Source organism: Phoenix dactylifera, chromosome 12 (assembly GCF_051530095.1).
Source record: "Phoenix dactylifera cultivar Ajwa chromosome 12, Ajwa_hap1_PhDact_Kaust_v1.1, whole genome shotgun sequence".
Lineage (NCBI taxonomy): Eukaryota > Viridiplantae > Streptophyta > Magnoliopsida > Arecales > Arecaceae > Phoenix > Phoenix dactylifera.
The window spans coordinates 21,880,197-21,905,478 of NC_143201.1; the positions used below are offsets into that span (position 1 = coordinate 21,880,197).

The 25,282-nt window shown below is 37.4% G+C and overlaps 2 protein-coding genes across 2 annotated transcripts; both read left to right on the forward strand.

Moving 5' to 3' along the window:
• Nucleotides 1–1,563: 1,563 nt before the first annotated feature.
• LOC103701919 (LEAF RUST 10 DISEASE-RESISTANCE LOCUS RECEPTOR-LIKE PROTEIN KINASE-like 2.1) lies at nucleotides 1,564–18,306 on the forward strand. The gene is made up of 6 exons (XM_089926785.1): nucleotides 1,564–2,173; nucleotides 2,327–2,421; nucleotides 6,404–6,571; nucleotides 14,464–14,520; nucleotides 15,978–16,102; nucleotides 16,839–18,306. The coding sequence occupies exons 1-6, from the start codon at nucleotides 1,564–1,566 to the stop codon at nucleotides 17,656–17,658; spliced, it is 1,875 nt and encodes a 624-aa protein (XP_089782911.1). The 3' UTR covers nucleotides 17,659–18,306.
• Nucleotides 18,307–22,147: 3,841 nt separating this feature from the next.
• Nucleotides 22,148–23,076, forward strand: LOC149751560 (uncharacterized). The gene is made up of 4 exons (XM_089926845.1): nucleotides 22,148–22,264; nucleotides 22,349–22,450; nucleotides 22,538–22,855; nucleotides 22,962–23,076. The coding sequence occupies exons 1-4, from the start codon at nucleotides 22,235–22,237 to the stop codon at nucleotides 23,016–23,018; spliced, it is 507 nt and encodes a 168-aa protein (XP_089782971.1). The 5' UTR covers nucleotides 22,148–22,234; the 3' UTR covers nucleotides 23,019–23,076.
• Nucleotides 23,077–25,282: the final 2,206 nt, after the last annotated feature.

Genomic DNA, 25,282 nt, shown 5'->3' on the forward strand with positions numbered 1-25,282 from the left:
CTATAGGCATCTGTCTCTTGAGATACGTGATGGAACACACGGAGATCAATCCACTGTCTGATATACCCAATAGCTTTCTTGTGCATCTTCTTCCAGTCACTATCCCTAATATCCTTTGGCTTAGCATTAGCACCTTCAATGAGCTCATGTAAATCATTACAGTAAAGGATATTCTCCGTCATAGGCTTCCAAATAGAATAATTAGAAGCACTAAGTTTCATCATGGTACTAAAAGAATTCTCCATCTACTCCCACAATATCTCCACACCCACACAACCTCAGCTCTCATGCCACTTGTTGGGTCTAAAATAGGAATATTGCGGAATAAACTAAGCCAAAACCAAAGCCAACTAGAAGCAATATTTACACAGGCAATATATTAAACACCTTGAGAGCAAAAGAAGAACACACCAAAATTTGCATGAAAAACCGTCCAATGTAGAGGAAAAAAAACTACGGGGCAAATCCAATCAATCCACTATAATAAATATAGAGTTTACAATCCTCAAGTTTATGCCCAAAACTTAAGTTCACAACAAATTGGAAAAACTCTAATATCACCTCCCTAAGAGTAACAATGATCTCACCCAAACCACCATAGTGTGATGAATCCAAGAATGTAATGAGATCCATAACAATGAATACTATAACTCCTTATAGCATCCAATACAACTCTTAGATAGAAACCTAATTTGTTAAATCTCCGTGTGAAAATCACACCCAAGAAAAAGGATAAGAAGAGAACCTATTTCTTTTTCCATACGGCGTAGGCAAAATTTTGGATTTTCCGCTCGCGCTCCCCTCCTCCTTTTTTTTTTTTCCTCCCCTTCTCCGCGTCTTTGTTTTGTTTCTCAGCCGCAAGCTCCTCCCAGGTTCATGCGCTCTCCCATGTGGTCCTACAAAAAAAAAACAAAGATCAAGCCCTAATGGGCTATTGGGCCTCCTCAAGTGGGCTGGACCCACTTACAATCCGTGGGGGTGATAAAGTCTCAGTCAGGAGGGCTTAATAATTATGAACTGGTCCCCGAAATTTAAAGGTCAGCAGATCCTTTACGTTCCTTTCAAATAGCGCCTCGCTTCTCTACTTCCCTCGCAGCGAGGCTTCCTCCAAGCATCTCGTTCCAACTCCCTTTCCGACGCCTCCAGCGGGTTTGCGTGGAGATCCGGCAATCGATGCTTATCGTCGTCACAATGCACTTCCAAACAAACTATCGCACAAGTCAAGAAAATCTGCTTTGAAGAGTCTGCACTTGCCGAGTTGCCTCTTCAAGAGAATGAACCAGAAGAGTCCTCATCGTTATATATCCTCATAATGCTCCTGATCGGCTTACCAAATGTGCACTTGCGCTAGCTTATTTGTGAATGAGGCGGGCTCTCCCTACAATGTATCCAAGCTCTTTCTTTCCATCCTCTTCTCACCTTCTTCCGCTAATCCTCCACTTCCTTGCGTTATCTTCATTGCCCCCTTCCATTTCCGAAACCACCTACGATCGGTACATCGATTGCACTCCTACTCGGTACACCTGTGGAGCCATCACGTTCAATATGACCTTCCCTTTTCGCATGGCTGATCGGCACAACTACTGTGGTTACCCGGGGCTTGACCTCGCCTGTACCAATTCCACTCTGATGATCCACGTTAACAACAAATGGTTCCAAGTGAAGAATATTGACTCCATGAATCAGGTCCTCACCATTGTCGACGCAGATTTCGTCCAACAGTCATGTCCCCAACCGCATGGCAGCACGATCATCAATCTTGACCTCTTCGAGTACACAGACCAGGACCGGAATCTCACCTTGTACAGCAACTGCACCTCCTCTCCCTCGACTTCAATACTTCATGGCGTTGACTGCTCCTTTAACACAAGCAAGCAGCACTCATACTACAAGTTCGATAATGGCAGCACTTTAGATCTGTCGATGGAGTGCAGCTCGACTGCAGTCATACCGATAGATCTGATGGCGGGGGACCGGCTGGTGAACGGTGACCTGAGCTTCAGGGGAGCGATGCAGGAGGGGTTCTCCCTGAAGTGGACTGTGGGGAGCGGGTGGTGCAGCAGATGCACCGCCTCCGGTGGGATATGTGGGTACAACGAGGAGTCCCCAGATGAACACACCTGCTTCTGCTCGGATGCCAAGATGCTTGACTCGTGTTCTTCATCCGATAGAGGTATGTGGTTATTGATCATATAAATCTGAGGCAACACTTGCATCAAAAATTACAAAAAAGAACAGGAAAAAAGATCTTGGGCAGTCTCCAAGTTAAAAACCAGCGCCCTGCACCATGGTATTGCATGACGGTGATGAACTGATGATGCATCAGACCGAGGCTGCTGGCACATGTATGGCATAGGCTCCGATGCATCAGTGCCGTCATGCAATATATGGATGGCTATGATGGTGGAACCAGACCGTCAGGTTCGGTCCTCCAACTTGAGAGGATTTGGACTCGATCCAAAAGCGCTATTGTCTATTCGTTTATTGGATTGTTTGTTATTTTTATTTATTTATTCTTCGATATAGTTGTGGGATTTCAGGGGATGCTGGGTGAGCGACAAGGCTTTTAATTGCCTATATTGTAAATAGGTTTTCCGGTGGGTCAGTTCTGATGAGATTAGGCCATACCGTATCCAATCAAGAATATATTTGTTAGATCCAAATCCAAACTCAAATTCAATTCAATTTCCGCCGATACTAACTATTGAACCCAAGAAACTCGCGTATCAGATCAGTATATAGGTAGAAATAGTGTAGTTAACAATTATGTCATTAATTTTTTTATTTTTAAAATTATTTAATGCATCCAAAATGCTACCTCATGAATTACAAAAAAAATAATGATATAAAAATATAAAAAATTCTATATAAAAAAAGACATTTTTTTGACCAATATCTGGAACTTAAAGACATAAAGTATAAAAAAGTTATATAATAATTAAGCTTCAAATAAAATTTTAAGCCATAATAAGTATTTATTGGAAAAAAATATCACAAGTAACACGGACATGAATTTGGTGAAGCCAAATACGTTATGATTTCACTACTCTTTGCTTGAATTTTTTTATGATTAAAAAATTTACAAATACACACAGAAATACCTGTATGTGCGCGTGTGTGTATGTGTGCGAGCACACAAAGATACACACACACACACACACATATATATATATATATATATATATAGCAGAATCAACAACAATAACGACAAGAGAGAACGGGATATCAAAGGATGATGTCGATCTTGGTAAGTTTACTGAACTTAGAATTCCAACCGATTGTTTTTTTTTTTTTTTTTTTGATATTAAGGGAGGCAAAAGCCATCCAAAACTTTATTAAAGGAAATGGTATTTACAAAGATTGTGAGTTACAGGAAGAAAGTATAGAGTCGGTCAAAACAGAACTATAGGTATCAGCTGTAATAAATAAAACCCAAAAGAAGATGAGAAGATATCAATCTGTAGCTGTGTAAGAGTCAAAACAGAAACAAAATACAAAGGATTATATCATCTTTTAAAGAGCTCTCGAGCCAATGTAGCAAAACCAAACAAATCTTTCTGATAGACCTATCCTTAAACAAATGCAACACTTTCAAAAGCATCTTTTCTTCCATCGAGCTTTTGTTGAGGAGCATCCTTCAGTTTCTTTCGTCCCAGCAGCACCATATCGTTGATGCCACCAGCATAAGAATAGCCTGGCGAAGATCTGATTTGAAGTGTTGTTTACATCATGAAGAACAGATTTGAGCTAAACTTGTAGGCACAAGAGGGAGCTTAACTTGTCACAAAGCCAAGACCAGACCTAGAACATGAATTCCAATCGATTGTGTCTAGAAACGTTCTTAGCCATGACCTGGAAGGCTTAGGCCCTGTTTGGGGGAGCTGTTGGCAGTAGAGCTGTTGGAAGTAGAACTGTCTGAAGTAGAGCTGTTATAAAAAGTTGTTTGTTGTTTGGTAACTACATTCGTAAAGTACTGTGGTACTTTATTTTGTGTTTGGTAAATAAACTGAGAAAGTACTTTTGTATGACAAAATTATCATAAAGGACATTGCATAGTATTATACAATAGAACATAATAAAATATAACATAAATTAATACATAAATATACGATATAGTATAATATTATTGTAATATAAAATAATATTATGTTAATATAGCATAATAGTAATATAATTATTAGAGCAAATTAATATTTGGTAATATAACATAATATTAAATTATTTAACATAACATATTAATGTATTATGATATAATATATTATATTTATAGTATAATACAATAATAAAAGTATAAAATATTATAATTATTAGTATAAATTAATTTCTCATAATATAACATAATATTAAATTATTTAAAATAACATATTAATGTATTATAATGTAATGTAATATAATACAATAATAAAGGTATAAAATATTATAATTATTATTATAAATTAATCTTCCATAATATAACATAATATTAAATTATTTAAAATAACATATTAATGTATTATAATATAATGTAATATAATATAATATTTATAGTATAATACAATAATAAAGGTATAAAATATTATAATTATTAGTATAAATTAATTTTTCATAATAGAACATAATATTAAATTATTTAACATAACATATTAATGTATTATGATATAATATAATATTATATTATATTTATAGTATAATACAAAAATAGAGGTATAAAATATTATAATTATTAGTATAAATTAATTTTCCATAATATAACATAATATTAAATTATTTAACATAACATATTAATGTATTATGATATAATATTATATGATATTATATTTATAGTATAATAAAAAATAAAGGTATAAAATATTATAATTATTAGTATAAAATAATTTTCCATAATTTTCCATAAAATAATTTTTCGCGGTCCAGGGGCTCTTCTTCGTGGTCCACGCTCGAGGAGGACCTCAGCGTGGGCCGCGAGGTTGATGTAAAAAAAAAAATAATAGATTGATTTTGGAAGGTATGGAAAAGGATTAAAAATTTTTTCTTCTAAAATGTGGTTCAAGAGATATATACAAAAATTGAAAAGAAAAATACCTTTTCTTATAGAAGGGAGTGTGACGGCTAGGGTTCTTGGCTCCAGCAGATTTTTAGGTTTATAAAGGGACAAACTATGTAATTATGTTATTTTAATATGGGCATTTTTGTCAAAAATACAGCTTTCGAAAAAGCTGAAACAGCTTCCTCCCAAAAGCTCCAAATTGCAGCTTCCTCCCAAAAGCTGTTTTTAGCTTCCCGCAAAAGCTGAAACAGCTTTTTGAAAAATTTATCAAATACAGTTTTTCATCTAAAAGTACTTTTGGAGGGCCAGAAAGCACTTTTTCAAAAAGCTGTTTCAGCTTTTGCGGGAAGCAGAAAACAGCTTTTGGGAGGAAGCTGCAATTTGGAGCTTTTGGGTGGAAGCTGTTTCAGCTTTTTCGGAAAGCTGTATTTTTGACAAAAATGTCCATATTAAAATAACATAATTACATAGTTTGTCCCTTTATAAACCTAAAAATCTGCTGGAGCCAAGAACCCTAGTCGTCAGACTCCCTTCTGTAAGAAAAGGTATTTTATACCTCTATTTTTGTATTATACTATAAATATAATATCATATTATATTATATCATAATACATTAATATGTTATGTTAAATAATTTAATATTATGTTATATTATGAAAAATTAATTTATACTAATAATTATAATATTTTATACCTTTATTATTGTATTATACTATAAATATTATATTATATTACATTACATTATAATACATTAATATGTTATTTTAAATAATTTAATATTATGTTATATTATGAAAAATTAATTTATAACAATAATTATAATATTTTATACCTTTATTATTGTATTATACTATAAATATTGTATTATATTACATTACATTATAATACATTAATATGTTATTTTAAATAATTTAATATTATGTTATATTATGAGAAATTAATTTATACTAATAATTATAATATTTTATACTTTTATTATTGTATTATACTATAAATATAATATATTATATCATAATACATTAATATGTTATGTTAAATAATTTAATATTATGTTATATTACCAAATATTAATTTACTCTAATAATTATATTACTATTATGCTATATTAACATAATATTATTTTATATTACAATAATATTATACTATATCGTATATTTATGTATTAATTTATGTTATGTTTTATTATGTTCTATTGTATAATACTATGCAATATCCTTTATGGTAATTTTGTCACACAAAAGTACTTTCTCAGTTTGTTTACCAAATACAAAATAAAGTACCACAGCACTTTACGAATGTAGTTACCAAACAGCAAACAACTTTTTATAATAGCTCTACTTTAGACAGCTCTATTTCCAACAGCTCTACTGCCAACAGCTCCCCAAACAGGGCCTTAGTCATGTTAGCGGCAAATCACTGTATGTGGATGAGCAGACCACTAGGAAGTTGCGGTTGGCTCTTAGCCAGGGTGGTGATGAAGTGAATGCTGAGGGGGAAATACCAGCTTCGATTAAGATTGGTCCTGGTGATGATGAGTCGGAATGGGTAAGCGAGAATGAAATGCTGAAGGGGGACAACGATTCTTGTACTAGAGATTGACTTTAGGAAATGAGGCCATGGTGGCATCAGGTTATGAGAGCAAGGATTTAAGAATGAAGGAGAATCTTTCCACTTTGGGAACATTGTTGCTCGAGGAGATTTGCAGCGGGCCTGCTGCCACAGGGGAAGAGAGTTTAGATCATACCCAATCTTTTGAAAAGGGGCAGGGAGTGATATGTCTCTTTTGGACAAAGTTAGAGGCCTTTTGTCACACCCCAAATTTGGGCATGGCTATGCTACCGAGGGGTACTACCCATGATGACACAAAGCCAAACATTTAGCTTTCATATTTATATCAACCAAATATAAAAATTTAAATTCATTATCTTATTCAAATAACAAAGTCAACATCATCTACTTTAATACCCAACTCATACAATATTTAGAAAATTTATGAAGCTACAAATCCATGACCAACTAAAAATCTAAAGCTTCACTACATAATCGCCAAGCTTGCTAGTGCGTACTCCAAGTCTAAACCATCATAATCCTACTCGTGCGAAAAGAGAAAAATATAAATATATGAGCGACACCATTTAGTAAGTAAAACTTACACTACCTTATCGAATAGAGCATAAGAAAATAATAGTTATTGCAAAAGTAAAATATTTTATAGTACAATATAATGAAACAAGCCATAAAGCCAAACATGCATATATAAATTTTTAATATTTCATAAACATGGTTATAAAATCAAATACATTTATAACCATTCTTCTATTATTTAGCCATGTCATAATTTAAAATATTGCTCATAAATATTTATGCTACAATCACTTTATATCCATGACAGGGCCATATTTCATAATTAATAAAGATTCATATTTCGTATGCCAAATTTATATCCACTGACAGAGTTATGTTTCATATGGATGCTAGCTTTGGGCGTCGATCTTCCCAGTTCTTGGAATCATACAGCTATCCGAGAGCCTTTTCAAATACTTATATCTTTTTCCTAAAAGATACACATATATAGATTAAAAATACTAAATAGAATAATTAAATTTATATTTAATACCAAAGCTATGTTCATTAAAATATTTATGAAACTAGTTTTCATAGTAAAACATGATTTTTATAACACATATGCCAATTCATAATTTTAAGAAAAATATGATATATTCACAGATAAAATATAATAATTTGAAAAAAAAAGAAATATAAGACCTGCTTACTTCTTTCGTTTATCAGGCTTCGCTAGGCCTATTTAAAATATTAACGGTAAAATTAATTTCTATTTGATAATTTTAATTAAATTAAAAATAATAATAAAAATTTAATCGGATGGTTTTTGATTCAGACGATACGTTTAATAAATCAAACGACACAGACTCAATCAGAGCTAAACTCAATTAACAAAGTTCATCAACAAGGAGATCGGAATATTCAACAAGGTCGGGGCAGATGGTCCGAGCACTGCAGCGATTTAGGATGTCTCCGGGTTCGTAGGGTAGACAGTTGGGAGCCTCTTACTGGTTCATAGGTCTAGAGAGATGAGAGAGAAAGAAGAGAGTAAATAACAGAGAGAAAAAAAATGATGGGCTTTCTCTCCCTCTTCTTCTGCTGAGACCCGAATCCTCGACTCATGAGCGAATGAAGAAGGAGACGGACTGGGCTGATCAGGGTGGTCCGGCGAGGAGGCAGCCGGATGTGGTGGCGGGTGGCGGAGAGCGGCCGGCGATGGCCGATGGGAATGGCCGTGCTCGGCCGAAACGGGGGAAGAAAAGAAGAGGGCAGCGCGCCTAGCTGCCTCGGTGGCAGCCCACACGGCCCAAGGGAGTTTCGATGGGGAAGGGGACTCACCGGCGAGGGGCGCGGATGGCGGCTCACGGTCGGCGGTGGCGTTTTCCAGTGGAACCCGGCGAGAGGAGGAAGAATGGTTCTCGGAACAAGGCACCCGAACTAGAGGGAGAAATGGAGCGCGGGCGGCGGTGCTTGGTCGAAGTGGCACGCTGACAACCGGAGATGAAGAAGGAAGGAATAAGGAGGTGGGGAGGTGAGCGGCAACGGGTCGATCGAGGGAAAGAGGGGTCTAAATAGGTGTTTGGGAGAGGGGATAAGCTCGGACGAATGGTGGCACCGGCCGGCCGTCCGTCGGTTGCAATAACCCCTAACGGCCGCTGGCCGTTAGCACCGGCCCTGGGGGTTTTGCGCCGGCCACGCCTCAACGGCGGCCGTTCGGGCCGATCGAGCAGGGATCGCGATCCCCTGTTTCGATTTTTTCTTTTTTTTCCCCCGCTGAGGGGTTTTGGGCTTGTCTCAAAGATGGGCTGGTCCAGTGGACCAGGCCATCACACTTGTAATCGGTGCGTGCCCCCCGCTACCGGTTCAATCTGTGGTCTCTGGGGCTGGATTTTTGCTAAGAAGGGAAATGCCCGTGTGCTTGGCTTACGACTTATGCCTAAGCCGGCAAAGAGCTTTGGTTCTTGCAAGACAGGGGGCCGAGGGGCACTTGATGTTTTGGATCAGGATTTCAAAGGAAAAACTCTGATAGATACTGAAGTGCGAGTATGCATAAATGTTTTTTGACCTCAAAGGTCCTGGTTGAGGAATCAAAGAAATGGGGGCCGATTCAGAATAGTTCTACTGAGGGTGTCAAATGGCTTGCTTGGGGATCCGTGTCTCTTAAGAAGCTTGACAGAATTCAATGTAGTAAAATAGTGGATGAAGTTCATGATCAGACTAAATTTTGGAGCCAGCAGAAAGCGACAAGAAGGGAGCTTTCTTGATCAACTGCTTGCTTGTCATTGCTAGATAGATTGGTACCAAAGAAGTCATGAGACATAAATGATGCTACTCTTCTGAGATTGTTTCTGCAGGTGCTAATAACAAAAGGATGAGCGTTCTCTGTATCTATTTCTCTTTTTGACCCTTAAAAGACATATTAAAATAAATCTGATAGCATAACTATTGACATGCCTAAGTTCATTACAGTTCTCCAAGTTATAATACGGAGATAAACTATTGATTGTCAAAAAGCTTGCTGTGTGCTCATGAAAGGCTCTTATTGTGCATGAAATTAAAAGTCTTACAGCAGTCATGAAGACATATGCCACTATCTGCTCAACTTATGTAAAATGTTTGTAATTATATGCTTCTAAACTAGGATATTGATTTAATGACAAGTTTATAATCATAAGAATCATTATAAAGTTTTTGTCATCGATCTACATTCATTTTTAAAGTTTAAATCAGTTGGCCCATATCCACAATGCAAACTAGTATGTCAACTATATTTAGGTGTGATGACATCTTTGTCCTATTAGAATAATGGCATTGGCAAGGAAACAAAGAGATCTTGATTCCATAGATAAACAAGCTGTTCTAGAAAAGTATCTTGTAAACATTGTATCAATTGTTAAAATAACTTGTATAAGTATTGGCCTTCTAGTAATCTATAGTGCTTCATGTCTAACATAAAAGCCAGCCAGTTTGTTCCTCGGTCTGTAAATTCCTAAAGCTGACTTCACTATCTATTGCCTTACATTGATCATCATTCACAATACTCTGTTAAACATCTTAGTTCATGTGTCTTGAACGCGTTATTTCATATTAGTTGTTATTACTCATATAAATAAACTCACTCAAAAATTATCAACATTCATTGAATCTATATGCATGCCATGTGAAAAAGATGAGTGGACCCTATATGGAACCAATAGGCCACATCCCTAATGTTCAGCTTTTCAAGATACATCCTTCACTACTCTGTCCATGTTAGCTTATTCTTCCACCTCTTTTTTTAAAAAACAGATCCAAGGCACCATGTTTACTGCAGTCAGCTCAAATCCTCATTATAATGCTCTGAGACAATCTCTAACTGTTATCCAGCATTCAATCAATCTGTGCATTTGCTAAAAACCATCTCCAGCATCAACTCCCTAATCTCCAATTATTTGCGCTGGACCCTTTACAATTATCTTTAGAAAAATCCCCAGTGAAACCTAAACAAAACTCAAAGAGAGGAGCATCGTTTTACAAAACGAATAGACCGTTACAGCTTTATTACATCGTCCAGAATTGGTTAATGGAATTTACATCTTATATTCACTTGAACTCTTGTGGCACTGATAACTAATAAGTTCGTGTCTGTTGAGTTGTGATGATGGCATTCATCTTAAGAAATTTTCAAATTCTGCCTCCATGATTAGGCATTTGATTTGATGCAGGACTTGATAGAATATATCAGATTCTCATGATCCTTTATTTATAATCTGCAATCCTTGTTTACAAATCCAAATACTTCAAAGGCCTAGGGCTTATTTATCATTACGCTTTTAATCTAAACTTTCACTAGAACTCCCTTCTGCCTCCATGCTAACCTTCATTAGGTTTCCCAGCTTTTTTCAAAATCAATATCTAGATATGTTGTATATGGAAGCAGCATGATCTGCTCAATTAATTCAGGTCAGAAACAAACTGCCATAGCCGTGTTGTTTAAATGTTCTGAAAGTTATGCACACTCTTTCTTCCTTGAAATATGAAATTGTTGGAGAAGAGTTTACTTAAACAAGATCTTACCACACTTCTTTTTTGCCTTTCTATTTTTTCTCTTCTTTTAGCTTGTCAACTGATCTTTTTAAGTAAACTCATATTTGATTTTATTAATTCACCACATAATTTTTTTTTACCAAGATTGAAATTCATTTTCTCACACACACACACACACACACAGAGAGAGAGAGAGAGAGAGGAAACACACTCTGGACTCTCAAACCGTATCCTAGTATGCAATGCTACTTCAAGCAATTTGTAATTCAAACGAACACTTCTACATAGTCACGTATACCTTAAAAAATAAAAAAAAAGAAGAAGTAACAGTATGATGATTGGAAATACATAATCTATGCAATTTAGTAGTTTACCTACATCTACAGGGTAAGGTCTTTAATTTCTTCCATTAAATCAAAGGGAACAGTATATACCGAGCTAACAGAAAGATATAAGCTTATATAATAAAGTAGCTCTTATAAAGAACTCCCTATCTTTCATATATAGCAACAAAACTAAACCAGTCCTTAGTTTGGTCCTTGAAGATTCTAGAGCTTTTCCAATCCCTTCAATGTTCCTGTTCTTCTAGGTTGATGAGGGAATTACACTCCTGACTACTTCATTTTCCCTGATTCAATAGTGAAATATCATCGTATTGTCAAGTCAAATATGACCAGCCACAGCTCTTCACTCCTAAGAATTAAGATCATGTAAAGGAATGAATAAGACAGCTAGATTTATTGCATTTCAATGACTCTTTCAGTCTTCTGCTAATTTAGTATTTTTCTTGCAGAGATCAACATATCCAACACAGAGCTGATCCTAGTAGGTATGCTTCTGTTTTCCTAGTCAACTTCTTGTAAGAATTTTACATCTGAAATATTAATGGAAATTATATTTACTTTATGAACTTTTTGAGTAATGCAATTCAGCCCCCCTTCCCCCCCGTTTTGTGTTGTAGCAAATCCTTGTTGTAAATGAGCTATAGTGCTATATTATGATGAACATCCTCATATAATATCCTTCAGTATTTCAATCATCAGTGTTGTAATTTTATCATGTTACTATACCAGTTTGGGAAGTGGTGTTAATAGCATAAGATTGATGTCCTGCTTTCCCATATCATCCTACTGATCTTCTCCTATAAATTTCTGGGAACATATCAAGTGTACAGTAAAGAATATATGGTGCGAGAAAAAAAAAATCCATGATGAACTCCTTAAACATATCCAAATTAGGTTGAAAGCTGAATATTCATATTACACCTTACATTCAAATATAATGGGCCATTTATGGATCCAACCCATTAGGGATGGTTCATACATTTTCTCTACTTCTTGTATCTGAGACGACGAAGACCAAAAGGAAAATCTCTAGATAATTTAAAAATCTTTATCGGTATCCTTTTATAAAGAAAAACAGGTACCTATTTATCTTTAAACCTCTTCTACTCCTTGACATCCTTTGGTGAACGGGATGATAATGGCCATGCCAATCCATGGTGGCAACATTGCAGAGGCAATGCATTCCTTTGGAAACGAAAGGGCTTCACCTTCTTCATGGAAGTTTCTAAATGGATGCTTCAAATGTGAAGCTTTCTCAATCAGTGTTTAACCATGAAACCAGTTTCAGTTTCTTGCTGGAACATCTACAAAACAGCCACTCCAACAACATAAACCTAAAGCTTCATTGAGGGAGTGAAAAGATGGCTTCAATTTTCGTGAAGCTGAAAAAGGTTTCACAGCTTTCACACAGCTCTAAAGTCATCAAGCTTTTAGCTTTGTTTCCCTAAAGTCTTAAAAGTTTAATGTTACAAAGAAACTTGTCTTTATTTAATAAAATTCAAACTAAAAGAATTGGTAATTGATTAATAGATATCGGTTTCTATAGCTTCTCCTCCACTCATAAGGCCAGGATGTATAGTGTCCTTAATTTTTCAACAACATGCAATGCTTGTGTTCTTAGGCATCATTTGATTGAGAAATAATGATGATAAGATACCATGTGATTCGAGGAGGTGCTTAAAGTCCATATTTAAATATTTATCACATGAGTCAGAATGAATCTTTTAAATGATTATTGAAAATTGTATTTTGGGTAATGGTTCTGAAATTATTATAAGCCCAAAGAAGTTGGAATCTGAAAGGTAAAATAGATCTAGGTATATCATGTGAAAAAAAACAAACTTGCCATTTTTTAATTGACGAGAACAATGTTATGCCAACTTACAACCGATGAGAGTAGACTTATCATCACATAAATCTGATCCTACTATAATTTGTCATATATGGGAGGGCAGAAAGACACTTTATCTGATCTACGGTGCATAATAAAAAGGGAGAAATTACTCAACTTAACCAGCAGATTAAGTGATAAGAGTACCGATCGACATTAAGTTTATGCAATAAATAATCTTCTAGACAAGGAAAAACAAGATTAAAATCTTTTCCATATTGTTTTATGATAGAAGCTGAGTTCTTGCAGAGTTTAGATGATAGGAGGGCTCTTGAAATAGATATGACATTTGAGGGGGGGCCTTGAGGGATCTGATTGATTAGCAGTCAGAGTTGAGCAATTAATTCTTGTAGGAGATATCATGATTATTGTACTGCCTTTTATGGGGAAGTTATGATTCATGCGTCCCATGTTCTTGTAATAGTGAAATTGTACCTGAGACACATCAAATCTTGTACTGGTGGAGACACCAGATTGAGGATGAGTTTGATGTCAAGTTTAGGTATATCAGCAAGCACAAAGTCATCAGGACAGACTCAACTATTCCTGTTCAGGTGTTTCTCAAGGATCTATGCTCTTCCTGTTTGAGGAAGAAAACCTATGCCCTTTCAAGTTTCTTCTATCGTTGTTTCAGCTTGTGCCCTTTCAGGTTTATACCATGGTGAAAATATTCCTGTTAAGCTTCTTCACCAGACCAGTATAAAAGCTAACATCAACAGTTGAATTTTGCTGCATCAGTTCCAGTTGATCCCACATCACCGTTTAGCTTTAAAAATCTGCAACACATGGGTCTCTCTTTTGTTTCATAGACCCGGTATCCATTTCAGGTGGCAGATTGGATCCTACTTAAGCCTGAGCCTTCAATACCTTGCTCAGTCTGAGCCTAGGCCAGATCCAGCCTATTGACACCCCTAGGTATACTATCCATCTCTACCGCGTCAACCCAAACATGGACCCTACAGTAGTTTCATGCTTATGATGGCTAGGTTTCTAGAAATCAACCATTACAAGCATAGATTGATATTTGTTATGTCATAAGAAAGATTCAATTTTTGTATTGTTGGAACTATGAAAAATTAGCTTTAAAACCTTTTACTGAATTGTATGTTCAGGACTTCCCTGTGATTTTGGTTCAGAACAACTGGGCCATGTTATGTCCTCATCTGGTGGTTAGTATTGAACAGATAGAATAAGTGATCACATAGTTTATTAATGCAAGTTTGCCAGATAGGCAAGGGAAATTATTGAAGATAGTTCTGTTCTCGACACATAGTACTTTTGCTTGATATTAGCGGTAGTTGCAGGAGCCAAACAAAATCGGATATTAATGATTGGTACTTAGGGAAACTGTGAACACAACTTTCAAGGGGCAACTGTGGGAAAAGAGGCCTTTTTAAGCAGACGTCATTCACGGACATTACAATGATTCTAAACTGGTACTATAACCTAACAACATCTAGGAGTTTTCTCCATGCCTTTAGCGAGTGTTTTTTTCTGTCTGCACGTGCTTGTGTGTGTTTGTTTATGGGTGCATGCAAGGTCTGCCGTAGCGCCTGGTATGGGACGTACCATACCATACCGGAAGAAAACTGGTACAAAACACATATTTAAGTCGGTACAAGCCCTATACCGTCCGTATTGTCGCGTACTGCCCCGTATCAAGGCATACCGACCTGTACCTAGATGCGTACTAGTCTGCACCAAGGCTTACTGAGATGAAAATTGAGAAAATAGATAAGAGAGCTATTTCGATATAGAGGTGTACTATACCATACCGTACCGAACCGATAAGGTACCGATTCGTTACTCGGTATCGAGATTGCGGACCTTGGGTGCATGTGTATTTTGATGGAAGGGCTTTCTAGGATTATAGGGTATAGGCTTCAAGCAAAGATTAAAAAAAAAAAATGGTACACTTGACTAAGGTTCACCATACCAGTACCAGACCCCGTACTGATGCCACACTAGCAGAGTATCGATATGGTACGATATGGAGTTTTTTTAGCGTATCGAAGGTCTGTACGCCACCTGTACCGGTACCGGTACCGAACTAGTACGATACGACATACCATGCACTTGACTTGTGTTTAGAACCTCTAGTCTTTTGCAGCTACCACTCTGGTGGTTTGGAGTCAATCTTTTCCACTGAACTTCTCAATTGTGACATCAGCACCTTCAAGTAGTGCCCTTAATCACAATATCAGTTTTATGTCAGCTTCCTCATAACTTCAGGTGGTCTTCCACCAGACAAAGGGTTTCTTAAACTCTGGGCGGCAATAATGATTACTCAAAGCTTCCATGGGTGGTGAGCTTTTTGGGCTTTCCAACTATTACTGCTTTGTATGTGTGCTGCAGATAAAGTGATCTGGATAAAGGGTTTGATTCTGTAAATTCAGAAGTTAGAGGGAACTTAATCAGAAGAGAATATGCTGCAAATTTGTTAATTTTCAAATGATTGTCTCCATAGTGGTAGGTTTAGTTTTTATAATTCTATTTTCAAGGAAATCTTGACCGAGAAAGCATAATGACAAAATTGTAGCTTCGAAATGATTTAAATTGTATATAATTTATGTCTGGTAAAGCTGCATTTTTTTTCCTTTTTCTTTTTTCTTTAACTGATTAACAGACACCACCTTTTTTCTTGATATGGTCTACTTTGTCACTTTTATTGTTATATGACATAAAGAGTGTTGGAGAGGATTTTAACAAAGAGGAACACACTGATGTTGGGATGTATGGTAGTTCTTCAAGGTGAATATACCATGCCATGGTGGCATTTTGTCTTGAGCTCATTGGAATTCTAGAAAAATCTAAAAGAAAACTTGTATTGAGGGGGTTTAATTCACTTCGTAGATTCAAAAGCTATAAACACAAGGTTGACTGCTAGTACAATGGTGATCTACAGTTATAATGGCTTAGCTAGTTAATTAAAAAGAAGTGGATCCCTGATCACTCTGCTTCTCTTAATAAGAGGGATTTTCGAACTAGTTGAGTTTTGTGAGAAGTGGGTGGGTTTGAGTATCTTTGCTGATAATGTTCAATTGAAGGAATGAGAGGAAGGTTGATGCATTGAAGTATTCATCCTTTTTCTGAAGAAAAAATAAGTATTATTTAATTGCCTCTTTTCTCACAAAAAAATATTTAATAGCCTCAATCTTATTGTTATTTTTTGTAGTTCAGAAAGTGAATATGACTGCTCAGACTTAGTAATGGTAGAAAACTAACTTGTGAGAATAGCAACATAAAACAGTGGAAAATTTTCTTCAGGAGTTTGAATATTAGTTATTAAGCGCCTTAAAAACTTTTATTCAAATCTCTATCTCTTCCTCTCTCTAGCACAAAATAAAGTTTAAAAACCTATCAAATTTATGGCTTTTAGGCCCTCAATTTTTTGTTATTTGGATCATAGAAGTCTGAGAGTTTAAATTTTAAAAAGCTCTTTATTTCTTGCCTCAAATGTCTGACTGTGTGCATAACAACCTTTGAGGTTCCAAGCATTGGCATTTTCAAGCTATATTTATGTTTTGAATGAAGTTGCCAGCATTGGTAGGACCTCCCATGTTAACGTTGTTAGTCTAATTGGCTTTTGCTTCGAGGGGTCTAAAAGGGCTCTCGTTTATGACTATATGCCCAATGGATCACTGGAGAAGTACATCTATTCAGAGAACCCGAAAACTACTCTTGGCTGGGAAAAGTTGTACGAAATAGCAATTGGCATTGCCCGAGGGCTAGAATATTTACATCGCGGGTGCAACACACGCATAGTACACTTCGACATCAAACCCCACAATATCCTTCTAGATCAAGAATTTTGTCCTAAAATTGCAGATTTTGGGTTAGCTAAATTATGCCCTCCGAAGGACAGTATCCTTTCACTGACAGGTGCTAGAGGAACCATAGGGTTTATCGCACCAGAAGTCTTCTCTAGGAACTTTGGAGTTGTTTCTACTAAGTCAGATGTCTATAGCTATGGAATGATGGTTTTAGAAATGGTTGGAGGAAGAAAGAATGTAAAAGCAAGTGTAGAGAATGCTAGTGAAATTTATTTTCCACATTGGATTTATGATCATTTGGACCAAGTTGGAGATTTACAGGCTCTTGAAGTGACAACAGAATCAGAAGAATTGGCGAGAAAGATAATCTTAGTTGCTTTGTGGTGCACGCAGATGATGCCAGGGAATCGACCTTCAATGAGCAGGGTAGTTGATATGTTGGGAGGAAGCATCAGTGACTTGCAAATGCCTCCAAAGCCGTATCTATGTTCTCCTTTGCATTCATTCAGAACTTCATCTAATCCTATGAGTTAAGATGATTTAACAAATGCTATTATCTGCTTGTGCAATGCTGGGGACTATATTATTAGACCTGGTGCCGTATCTAAGACAGTCAAAGAAGTATTGAGTCATCTGGTGATTATGTTACTTCAAAGCTCTGAAATGGAGAGTGTCAAGCTTAGTTTGCAGTGCGAGCATGTCCGAAGAAGAATTCAAAAAGAGAAAATCAATTGTGTGCTTCATTCAAGTATATGTGCAACCCTTGATAGGAACAACAATTGCAAAGATGAATCTAAACCTCTATGGCATATGCTTATGTTCATAAAAGCTATATGCAGGTAGTCTTCCAGCTTTTCGAAAAATGTGATGAGGCTGAAAGAAGGGGAGATGCAGGAGACTGCACAGAGCCACCATGTCAAATGAAGGCCAGCTCACTGATTAACCGAAGATAATTAAAGCAACAGCTAAGAGCTTATTTTCTAAAGTCACTTTATGTTTACTTCTGATAGTTCTTCATATGTACCTTTACACTGTTGATAGCAAATTTTTGGAGGATCTGTATCTTTTCTTTTCTTGATGGTGTAATTGGATATACTACAAAATCATAAAATTTTGTAAATTTTGAAATTTTTAATCATGATTTTGTCATGTGGAGTGTTTAATTGTGGGATGGAATTCAAAAAGGTCTTGAAATCAGAACTGAAAATGGCACATATGCGCTCTCTATATTTTAGAGTAGTTGATGATAGATCCTTGTGGCCGCATGGAAACCCCTACAAATAGGCTTGGACGAAAGGGATCATCAATGGTAAATAACTAAATATGGATGCTCTCACTTGGAAGTTTTCTACATGCGAATAGCCAAAACTTTTGAGCCACCAACAGAGAAACTCTTACCATGGTCTAGGATGACAGAATTCCCACGTCACAATCCCTAATATTGCAGATCCTTGGACAATAAAATGACAGATGAGACCATTCGATCACAAAGAAGTGTGATCATCATGGAATAAATCCAACAACCTCTTATCAATTGCATCAGTGCCTCATGATTTGTGTCGCCATGTGTTGAAGTAACATGGTTCGTATAGGTTGTTGGATGCAATATTGTGCCATATTTTTGTAATTACTTATCCCTGGATTTGGTAAACATTATACCTTTTCTAACTAGATTTAAGCGGTTGCAATGCATGTAAAAGAATGGTATGGATGTGGTTACATATTAATTTCTAGTCTTCTCTCCATAGGAAATGATATGCAGCCAACATATGGTTCCTTAGATTTTTGTTATTTCTATTTTCATAGGATTTTTCTTTCTTATATGATTGCAGATGGACTACCAAATGTTATTGGCGATGGTTAGAATGGAGTTGATCTTCTACTATCTTGAATGGAAACTCTCAAGCTTACACTGTTAGTACAACGACCTCATGTGGTGGCATGTGAGGAAAGATAAGAATTAAATAAGAATTTAAATGTTTCAAAGGAAAAGCTATTTAACCATTATAATTATAGAAGAAATCCATGAAAAGAAAAATCTAAACTTATTAGGGTTCCAAACAAAAAACTACTAACAAATTTTATCTTAAGCTTATATTGCAAGTTAAGTCTATGTTATTTTAAGATTCCTCTATTTTCTCCTAGCAGTTCGAAACTGAGTTTATCATTTGTCCTGTGGAGGTGAGGGAAGCCTGGGAAGGCATTGTCTATGTAGTGATGATCTTGAGAGCCGCCAACATTATCCTTGAGAGGGATTTGAAGATGGTTATCAGTTAGTTATCTAGATTGTTGGCCTATCATTGTGGCTCCCATCATACTCTGGAGGACTTGAGAAGGATGATCTCCACTCCGCAGTCATTCAGAGCTACTTATATTTTTAGGAAAGCTAACATGATTGTAGATTTTTGGATAGCTTTCTTTGTAGCTAATCACTCAGTTTCTATTATTTAGGATTCGACTTAATGAGCTCCTTCTCAGCTGCACGATGTGTTATATGCTCATGCTATTGATTGTATTTATTCTAGCATTATATAATCATACTATCTAAACAGAAAAAAAAAATGATGAAAGAAATATTTTCGTCAGCATGAGTCTTGCATCTAGATTTCTCTTGCTAACAAGTCCAAGATCTTTCTAGCCCCTTTGTCGGTCTTTCTAGTAGACCGTTAATATAGTTTCCTCAAAAGAGAAAACCGATCCATTTCCTCTTTTGCAGTAGTTAAGCCTGTAGCTCCTCAAAGAAAAAATGGAAGTGTTTTATTTGAGCAAAATAAGAGTTTGTCCTTGAAGTCATGCACCTAAAATCCCTCCTTTCGCGCACGGAAGAAGGAATGCAAATCCACTGTTGGCTCATTCGCTGGTGGCTTTCAAGATCTATGTAGATGGATAAATGACAAAGTTCGGATCACTTTGATATATGTGCAGTGGGTGATCAAATAGTGGATTCATGTGAAAGGTATGACCCAGACCGCTTGTCTTCTCCCATTCATCCTCATCACCTTGCCATTTCGGACGCCTTCTTTCTCCAAGACAAATTGACAATTCTAGAACTTCGTGCCGGTCCAATTCATGGGGAGGGTTTGTATCTCTAGTGTGAAAGAAGGATTCATCTTTCTTTATGCAAATTGCCGTTGGATTGTGCGATGACCGCTTCGAGATCCATGCAAGCAGGTCAGTGGAGTTGGAGTGCTTTGAGATTTGTGGGGGATGCGATGGAATGGTTGATGTTTTGTGCGAGAGATACAACCCGAACTCCAATTCATTCGCGGAACATCCCTTCAGATTAGATCTCCGTCCCAAATTCTCTCAAGTTTCGATCTCTGTCCCGACTATCTCGCATTAGCGACAACTCCACCATGACGATCCACCTGAACATATGAGAACGCAATCTTGCATCTCTCCCTTTCGAGCACACTAACGAGACAAGAATATCACCTTGTTCATTAACTGCACCTCTTCCATCTCAATGCATTTTTGTCACGCCCCGAACCCATCACCCGGGTCCGGCACGCGATCGGCCGCATGAGCCCTAGAGCAGTGCCCTAAAGATCATGCAAGGCCTAAGACAAACAATTAATTCCAATAATTCCATGATTAATGTAATTAAACCAAACCAACCAAAATGTACTGAATGATTACATAAATTCAAATGTCCATAAGCAAAAAATAAATTAATTTCTATCAATCTAGCAGTCAGACTCCATGCTGATCTCATTTCTCGTCCCACCCGATGGACTCTACAAATCCAGTGTCTCTGAAAAAGAAAGTAAGAGTAGTATGAGCTTTTCTAGCCCAGTAAGAATCCCAACAGCCACACACAGTAATAATAATAAAATGATCAAAACATCAAAATAATATCATTTCATCATTTCAAAGGCTCAACAAACAGCAAATATATGTAACCATTTCAAAGGCTCAACAAACAGCAAATAATAATAAAAGTTGTGGCTCGCCTACACCGACGCTTTAAAGCGTCGGTAAACTGTACGCCTACGCCGACGCAAAAAAAAGCGTCGGGAAAGATACATTGCCGACGCTTTAAAGCGTCGGTGAAAACCCAGAACTGGGCATGCTTTGGACTTTCCTGACGCTTTAAAGCGTCGGAGAATGTTGTTTTTGCCGATGCTTTTAGTAGCGTCAGGGAAGCCCTGTTTTTGCCGACGCTTTATCTTAGCGTCGGCAAAAATTTTTGCCACTCCGGTATCGCTGACGCTTTTGCGACGCTTCTGTTTACGTCGCGGGAACTTTAGCCGACGCTTATAAGCGTCGGCAAAGATTATAAAAAGCGTCGGAAAAGATGAATTTTCTTGTAGTGGTACCTATGCTGTTTACTACAATAGCAGTGATACGCCAATGTTCTTTCCAGCAAACCTAACTATTTTAAATCATTTGCCTTTAATGGACTTCTTATTTTATAGATGGACTAGGAAAAGTGAGGAGAACACGAGGGCCCACTCGAGCACGAGACGTATGGACCCTACCTGAGGATGAGAAGATTGTCGTCCATTGCAACGAACTAGGGCAGCCCATCAAGAATGCAGCAAGCATTTTATCCACTTTTTTAGGATCGGTTGCGCGGAAGGAACAATTGTGTCCGCTCAACTATACGAAATGGAATGAAATGCTTCCTTCGTATAAGATTGAGCTTCTTAGAGTTGTTGAGGTAAAGAATTGAATTTGCTTACTATCTTCAATTATTTTTTGATTTAACATTGATATAACATTTTTGACTTTGATGTAGACAAAGTTTGTCCTTCCTGCAAATAGCCATGATTGGGTGCTGAAGTCCGTCAACCGCAAATGGAAAGAATATAAGGCGAAACTAAAGGCGGATTGGAAGCACGAGGGCATGACTGAAGAGGAGGTGGCCCGTGTTTGTCCTCCAGATGTAATCTCTCATCAGTGGAGGGAGCTTGTCCACTACTGGTTTTCCGAGAGAGCTCAGGTTGTGTATATTTTTTCAATACCTTAGATTATATTTACTATTATTATAGATTAGAAATTTATACATTGTATAAATTACATTGTTTATTGTTTTGCGGGGAAGACATATTCCAATATTGGTAGGGCTGCTCGAGCATCACAGACTGTTCCTCACACTTCAGGCTCCATGAGTTATGCGAGGCGTAGAGCTGAATTCGTAAGCTTTTTTGAAATTCTTTAAATTTATCTTAAATTATTCTATCATATAGCATGTATACTCAAAATATACTTTTTGTTGTAGATGGATGATAATGGGAGGGAGCCTGGTAGGGTGGAGTTTTATAAGATGACTCACACCCACCGAGATGGCAGCTTTGTCCGGGAGGAGTCAAGAGATATAGTTGTATGTATTCATCTTTGGCTTGTGCTGTATTTTTTTTGGTTCTATTATTGGCATACATTAATTTGAATTTTTTTTTGAAAGATATAGGATAGGGCAACAAATCTTATTTCAGAGCGCGTCGGGGGGTCATCATTATCCGACGCGACCAATCATATTGAAGCTCAAGTGCTCGCTGAATTGATGGGCCCAGAGCGTTATGGTCGAGTGAGAGGTTACGGCGTTGGAGTTACCCCCACTCAGTTGTCTTCAGTGGGCACATATACAAGAAATGCCAGAGAATCTAGTAACACTGCAGAAGTTCGTCATCTTCAAGCAACTATTGAAGAGCTGAAGCAAAATCAAGCAAATTTGCAGTCTCGGCTTACGAATATTTCATCCATGTTACAACGATTTCTTCCTTCTCAGGTAAATAACTATATATATTTAAATATTTTACATATTATCAATTATGATATATGAGTTAATGTATCACATTATTCCTAACTTCTAAGGTTTTTTTTTTTTTTTGTAGATTCCTGATACTTCAAACGCTTGTAGAGATGATGATGGAGCTGAATCCCGTCCCTGATGCATTCTAGATTATCTTTTATGAGTTTGATATGTATATGTTTCTTATTTTTTAGAGTACATTGTAATTGGAAACTTATTAAGCAAATTTTTAATCAGATATGACAATATTCATATTTTGAATGATCTGAGTGTTTGTGTCAATGTATCAATGTAATACAGGTTCATATTGTTATAATGTATGTTTTGTAATTTGTATTTTATAATGTGGATTGGTGTTTTATTTTATTTTAAAAAAAATAATTTTCGACGCTTTTAAGCGTCGGTAAAAAATGTCATGGCACCACCGGCACGCTTATGCCGACGCTTCAAACGCTTATGTTAGCGTCGGCAAATGAGGAATTTCCGACGCTTTAAAGCATCGGCAATTTACGACGCTACAAAGCATCGGGGAAAACCATCAGGAAACCCGTGACGAAATTGTTCGTCGGGTTATCGCCGATGCTATATAAGCGTCGGTAAAGCCAGGTTTTTGCCGACGCTTTCCTCCAGCGTCGGCAAAAACTTTTGCCACTCTGGTATGTCCGACGCTTTGCCGACGCTTGGCATTGCATCGCAGGTAGTTTAGCCGACGCTAAATAGCATCGCCAAAGGTCCAAAAAAGCGTCGGGATAGGTCATTTTTCCTGTAGTGTACCCTCAACAATTTATAAATATATTTAGATGAGACAAACAAAAAATAAGACACCTTAATATGAGTTAATTTCTGAGGCATACTATGCATTTACCCAAGAACTAACAATGCCATGCCTTAAACCTAAGATAATACTCGTGAGGGACTAATTTGCCTAATATTGCTTGTCTTTTAATGTTTTTGGTATTTTTTAAAGCTCTCGGGAATTCCTTGTAGTTGTATATTTATCCTTCAAAAAGTTGGCAGTGCATATATGCCCTTTCAAAATACCAAAGTTTACATATATGCCCTTCATTTGCGCTGCTTTCAATTTTGTCTATAACTTGGTTTCACTAAGTTACGATTGACTGTTTATCCTCTTGAAATTTGAAGAGTGTCTAAAAATTTGTTTGCATGTAATTTTCCTTTTCTGACATGTAAATTAGGCTATAAGTATTTTTGAGATGTGTATTTGACAAAATCCTCGAAGAGGGGATTAACTAGTAAGATAATATGGCAATATTAACTAAAGGAGATGCATGCAGAAATATTAATGAATATGGGACTAAAGACATAACCACAAAGAGCACATAATCAATGTGAGAGTAAAATCATATCTGTAGGGGTCCTCATAACTCTTCTCTCGGATCATTCTTTCCATTTCTTTCTTATCTTACAGCTTCACCGAAGACTTCGATATCCCTTGAAGGTTCAATGAACAGAAACCTTCTTATGGTATTAAATTTTCTTTTTTTCTCCTCACTTCAAGTGGGAAGACGAAGACTTGGATTTTAAGGTGACATTAGTCTAGGCAAACTTTTCTGTCAGAGAAAATGGGGTTTTTCCTTTCTGGAAAATGATGTGAGGAGGCTTGGAGCTTATGGACAACCAGGAAGACTTTGACTCAAGACTTGATGCACGCACGGATCATCTCTCATGGTGCTGTTCTGATTTGTTTTTATGTTTGGTAGTTCTATGGATAGCAAAGTGTTCCTCCATAATATCTGTTATGGGGGAATTGAGCCGCCATGCCCCACGTGATCGGCACGCGTATCCAGGAAAGCTACAGCTGCTCTATGATCCAGCACTCCGACCCCGAGTCGGACCTCCTCGGCTCCGCAACCCGACCCCGGGTCGGCTGCCCTATGATCCAGCACTCCGAGTCGGACCTCCTCGGCTCCGCAGCCCGACCCCGGGTCGGCTGCCCTATGATCCAGCATTCCGACCCCGAGTCGGAGATCTTTTGATAACGACAGGCTATTCTCCAGAGGCACGCCGCGGCCTCCTGCTCCACTACTCCCTGCAACGGCTGTACCCGATGCTGCCCACGATCTCCTGTATCAACCGTACAAAGCGGAGCTCCACTACGCCCTGCCATGACCGTACCCAGCGCTGCTCCACGACGCCCCGTAACGGCCATGTCAGTGGCCATTCTATCGTGCCCCACGACGACAAACCCCCCTGAGAGACCTCCCAGCCAGGTATATATGCGGCTGGGGGGAGAAGGGGGGGTAAGCAATACCTCCCAGAGCACTCTCTCCCACTTGTGATTATCATCTCTCCTCCTCCAATCTCCTCTGACTTGACCGTCGGAGGGCCATCACCACCCTGGTGGTGGTGCAAGGCTTGTTTGCAGGTTCCTTGGCGGAAGGT

What these genes read in the sequence shown, in the direction of transcription:
- LOC103701919 (XM_089926785.1), top strand. Translation starts at nt 1,564, where the DNA reads ATGGCTGATCGGCACAACTACTGTGGTTACCCGGGGCTTGACCTCGCC. An exon ending in TGGTGGAACCAGACCGTCAG is followed by an intron (nt 2,422 to 6,403) that starts GTTCGGTCCTCC and finishes TACTGCCAACAG; the next exon opens with CTCCCCAAACAGGGCCTTAG. An exon ending in ATGTATGGTAGTTCTTCAAG is followed by an intron (nt 16,103 to 16,838) that starts GTGAATATACCA and finishes ACAACCTTTGAG; the next exon opens with GTTCCAAGCATTGGCATTTT.
- LOC149751560 (XM_089926845.1), top strand. Translation starts at nt 22,235, where the DNA reads ATGAGTTATGCGAGGCGTAGAGCTGAATTC. An exon ending in CGAGGCGTAGAGCTGAATTC is followed by an intron (nt 22,265 to 22,348) that starts GTAAGCTTTTTT and finishes TTTTTGTTGTAG; the next exon opens with ATGGATGATAATGGGAGGGA. An exon ending in AGGAGTCAAGAGATATAGTT is followed by an intron (nt 22,451 to 22,537) that starts GTATGTATTCAT and finishes TGAAAGATATAG; the next exon opens with GATAGGGCAACAAATCTTAT.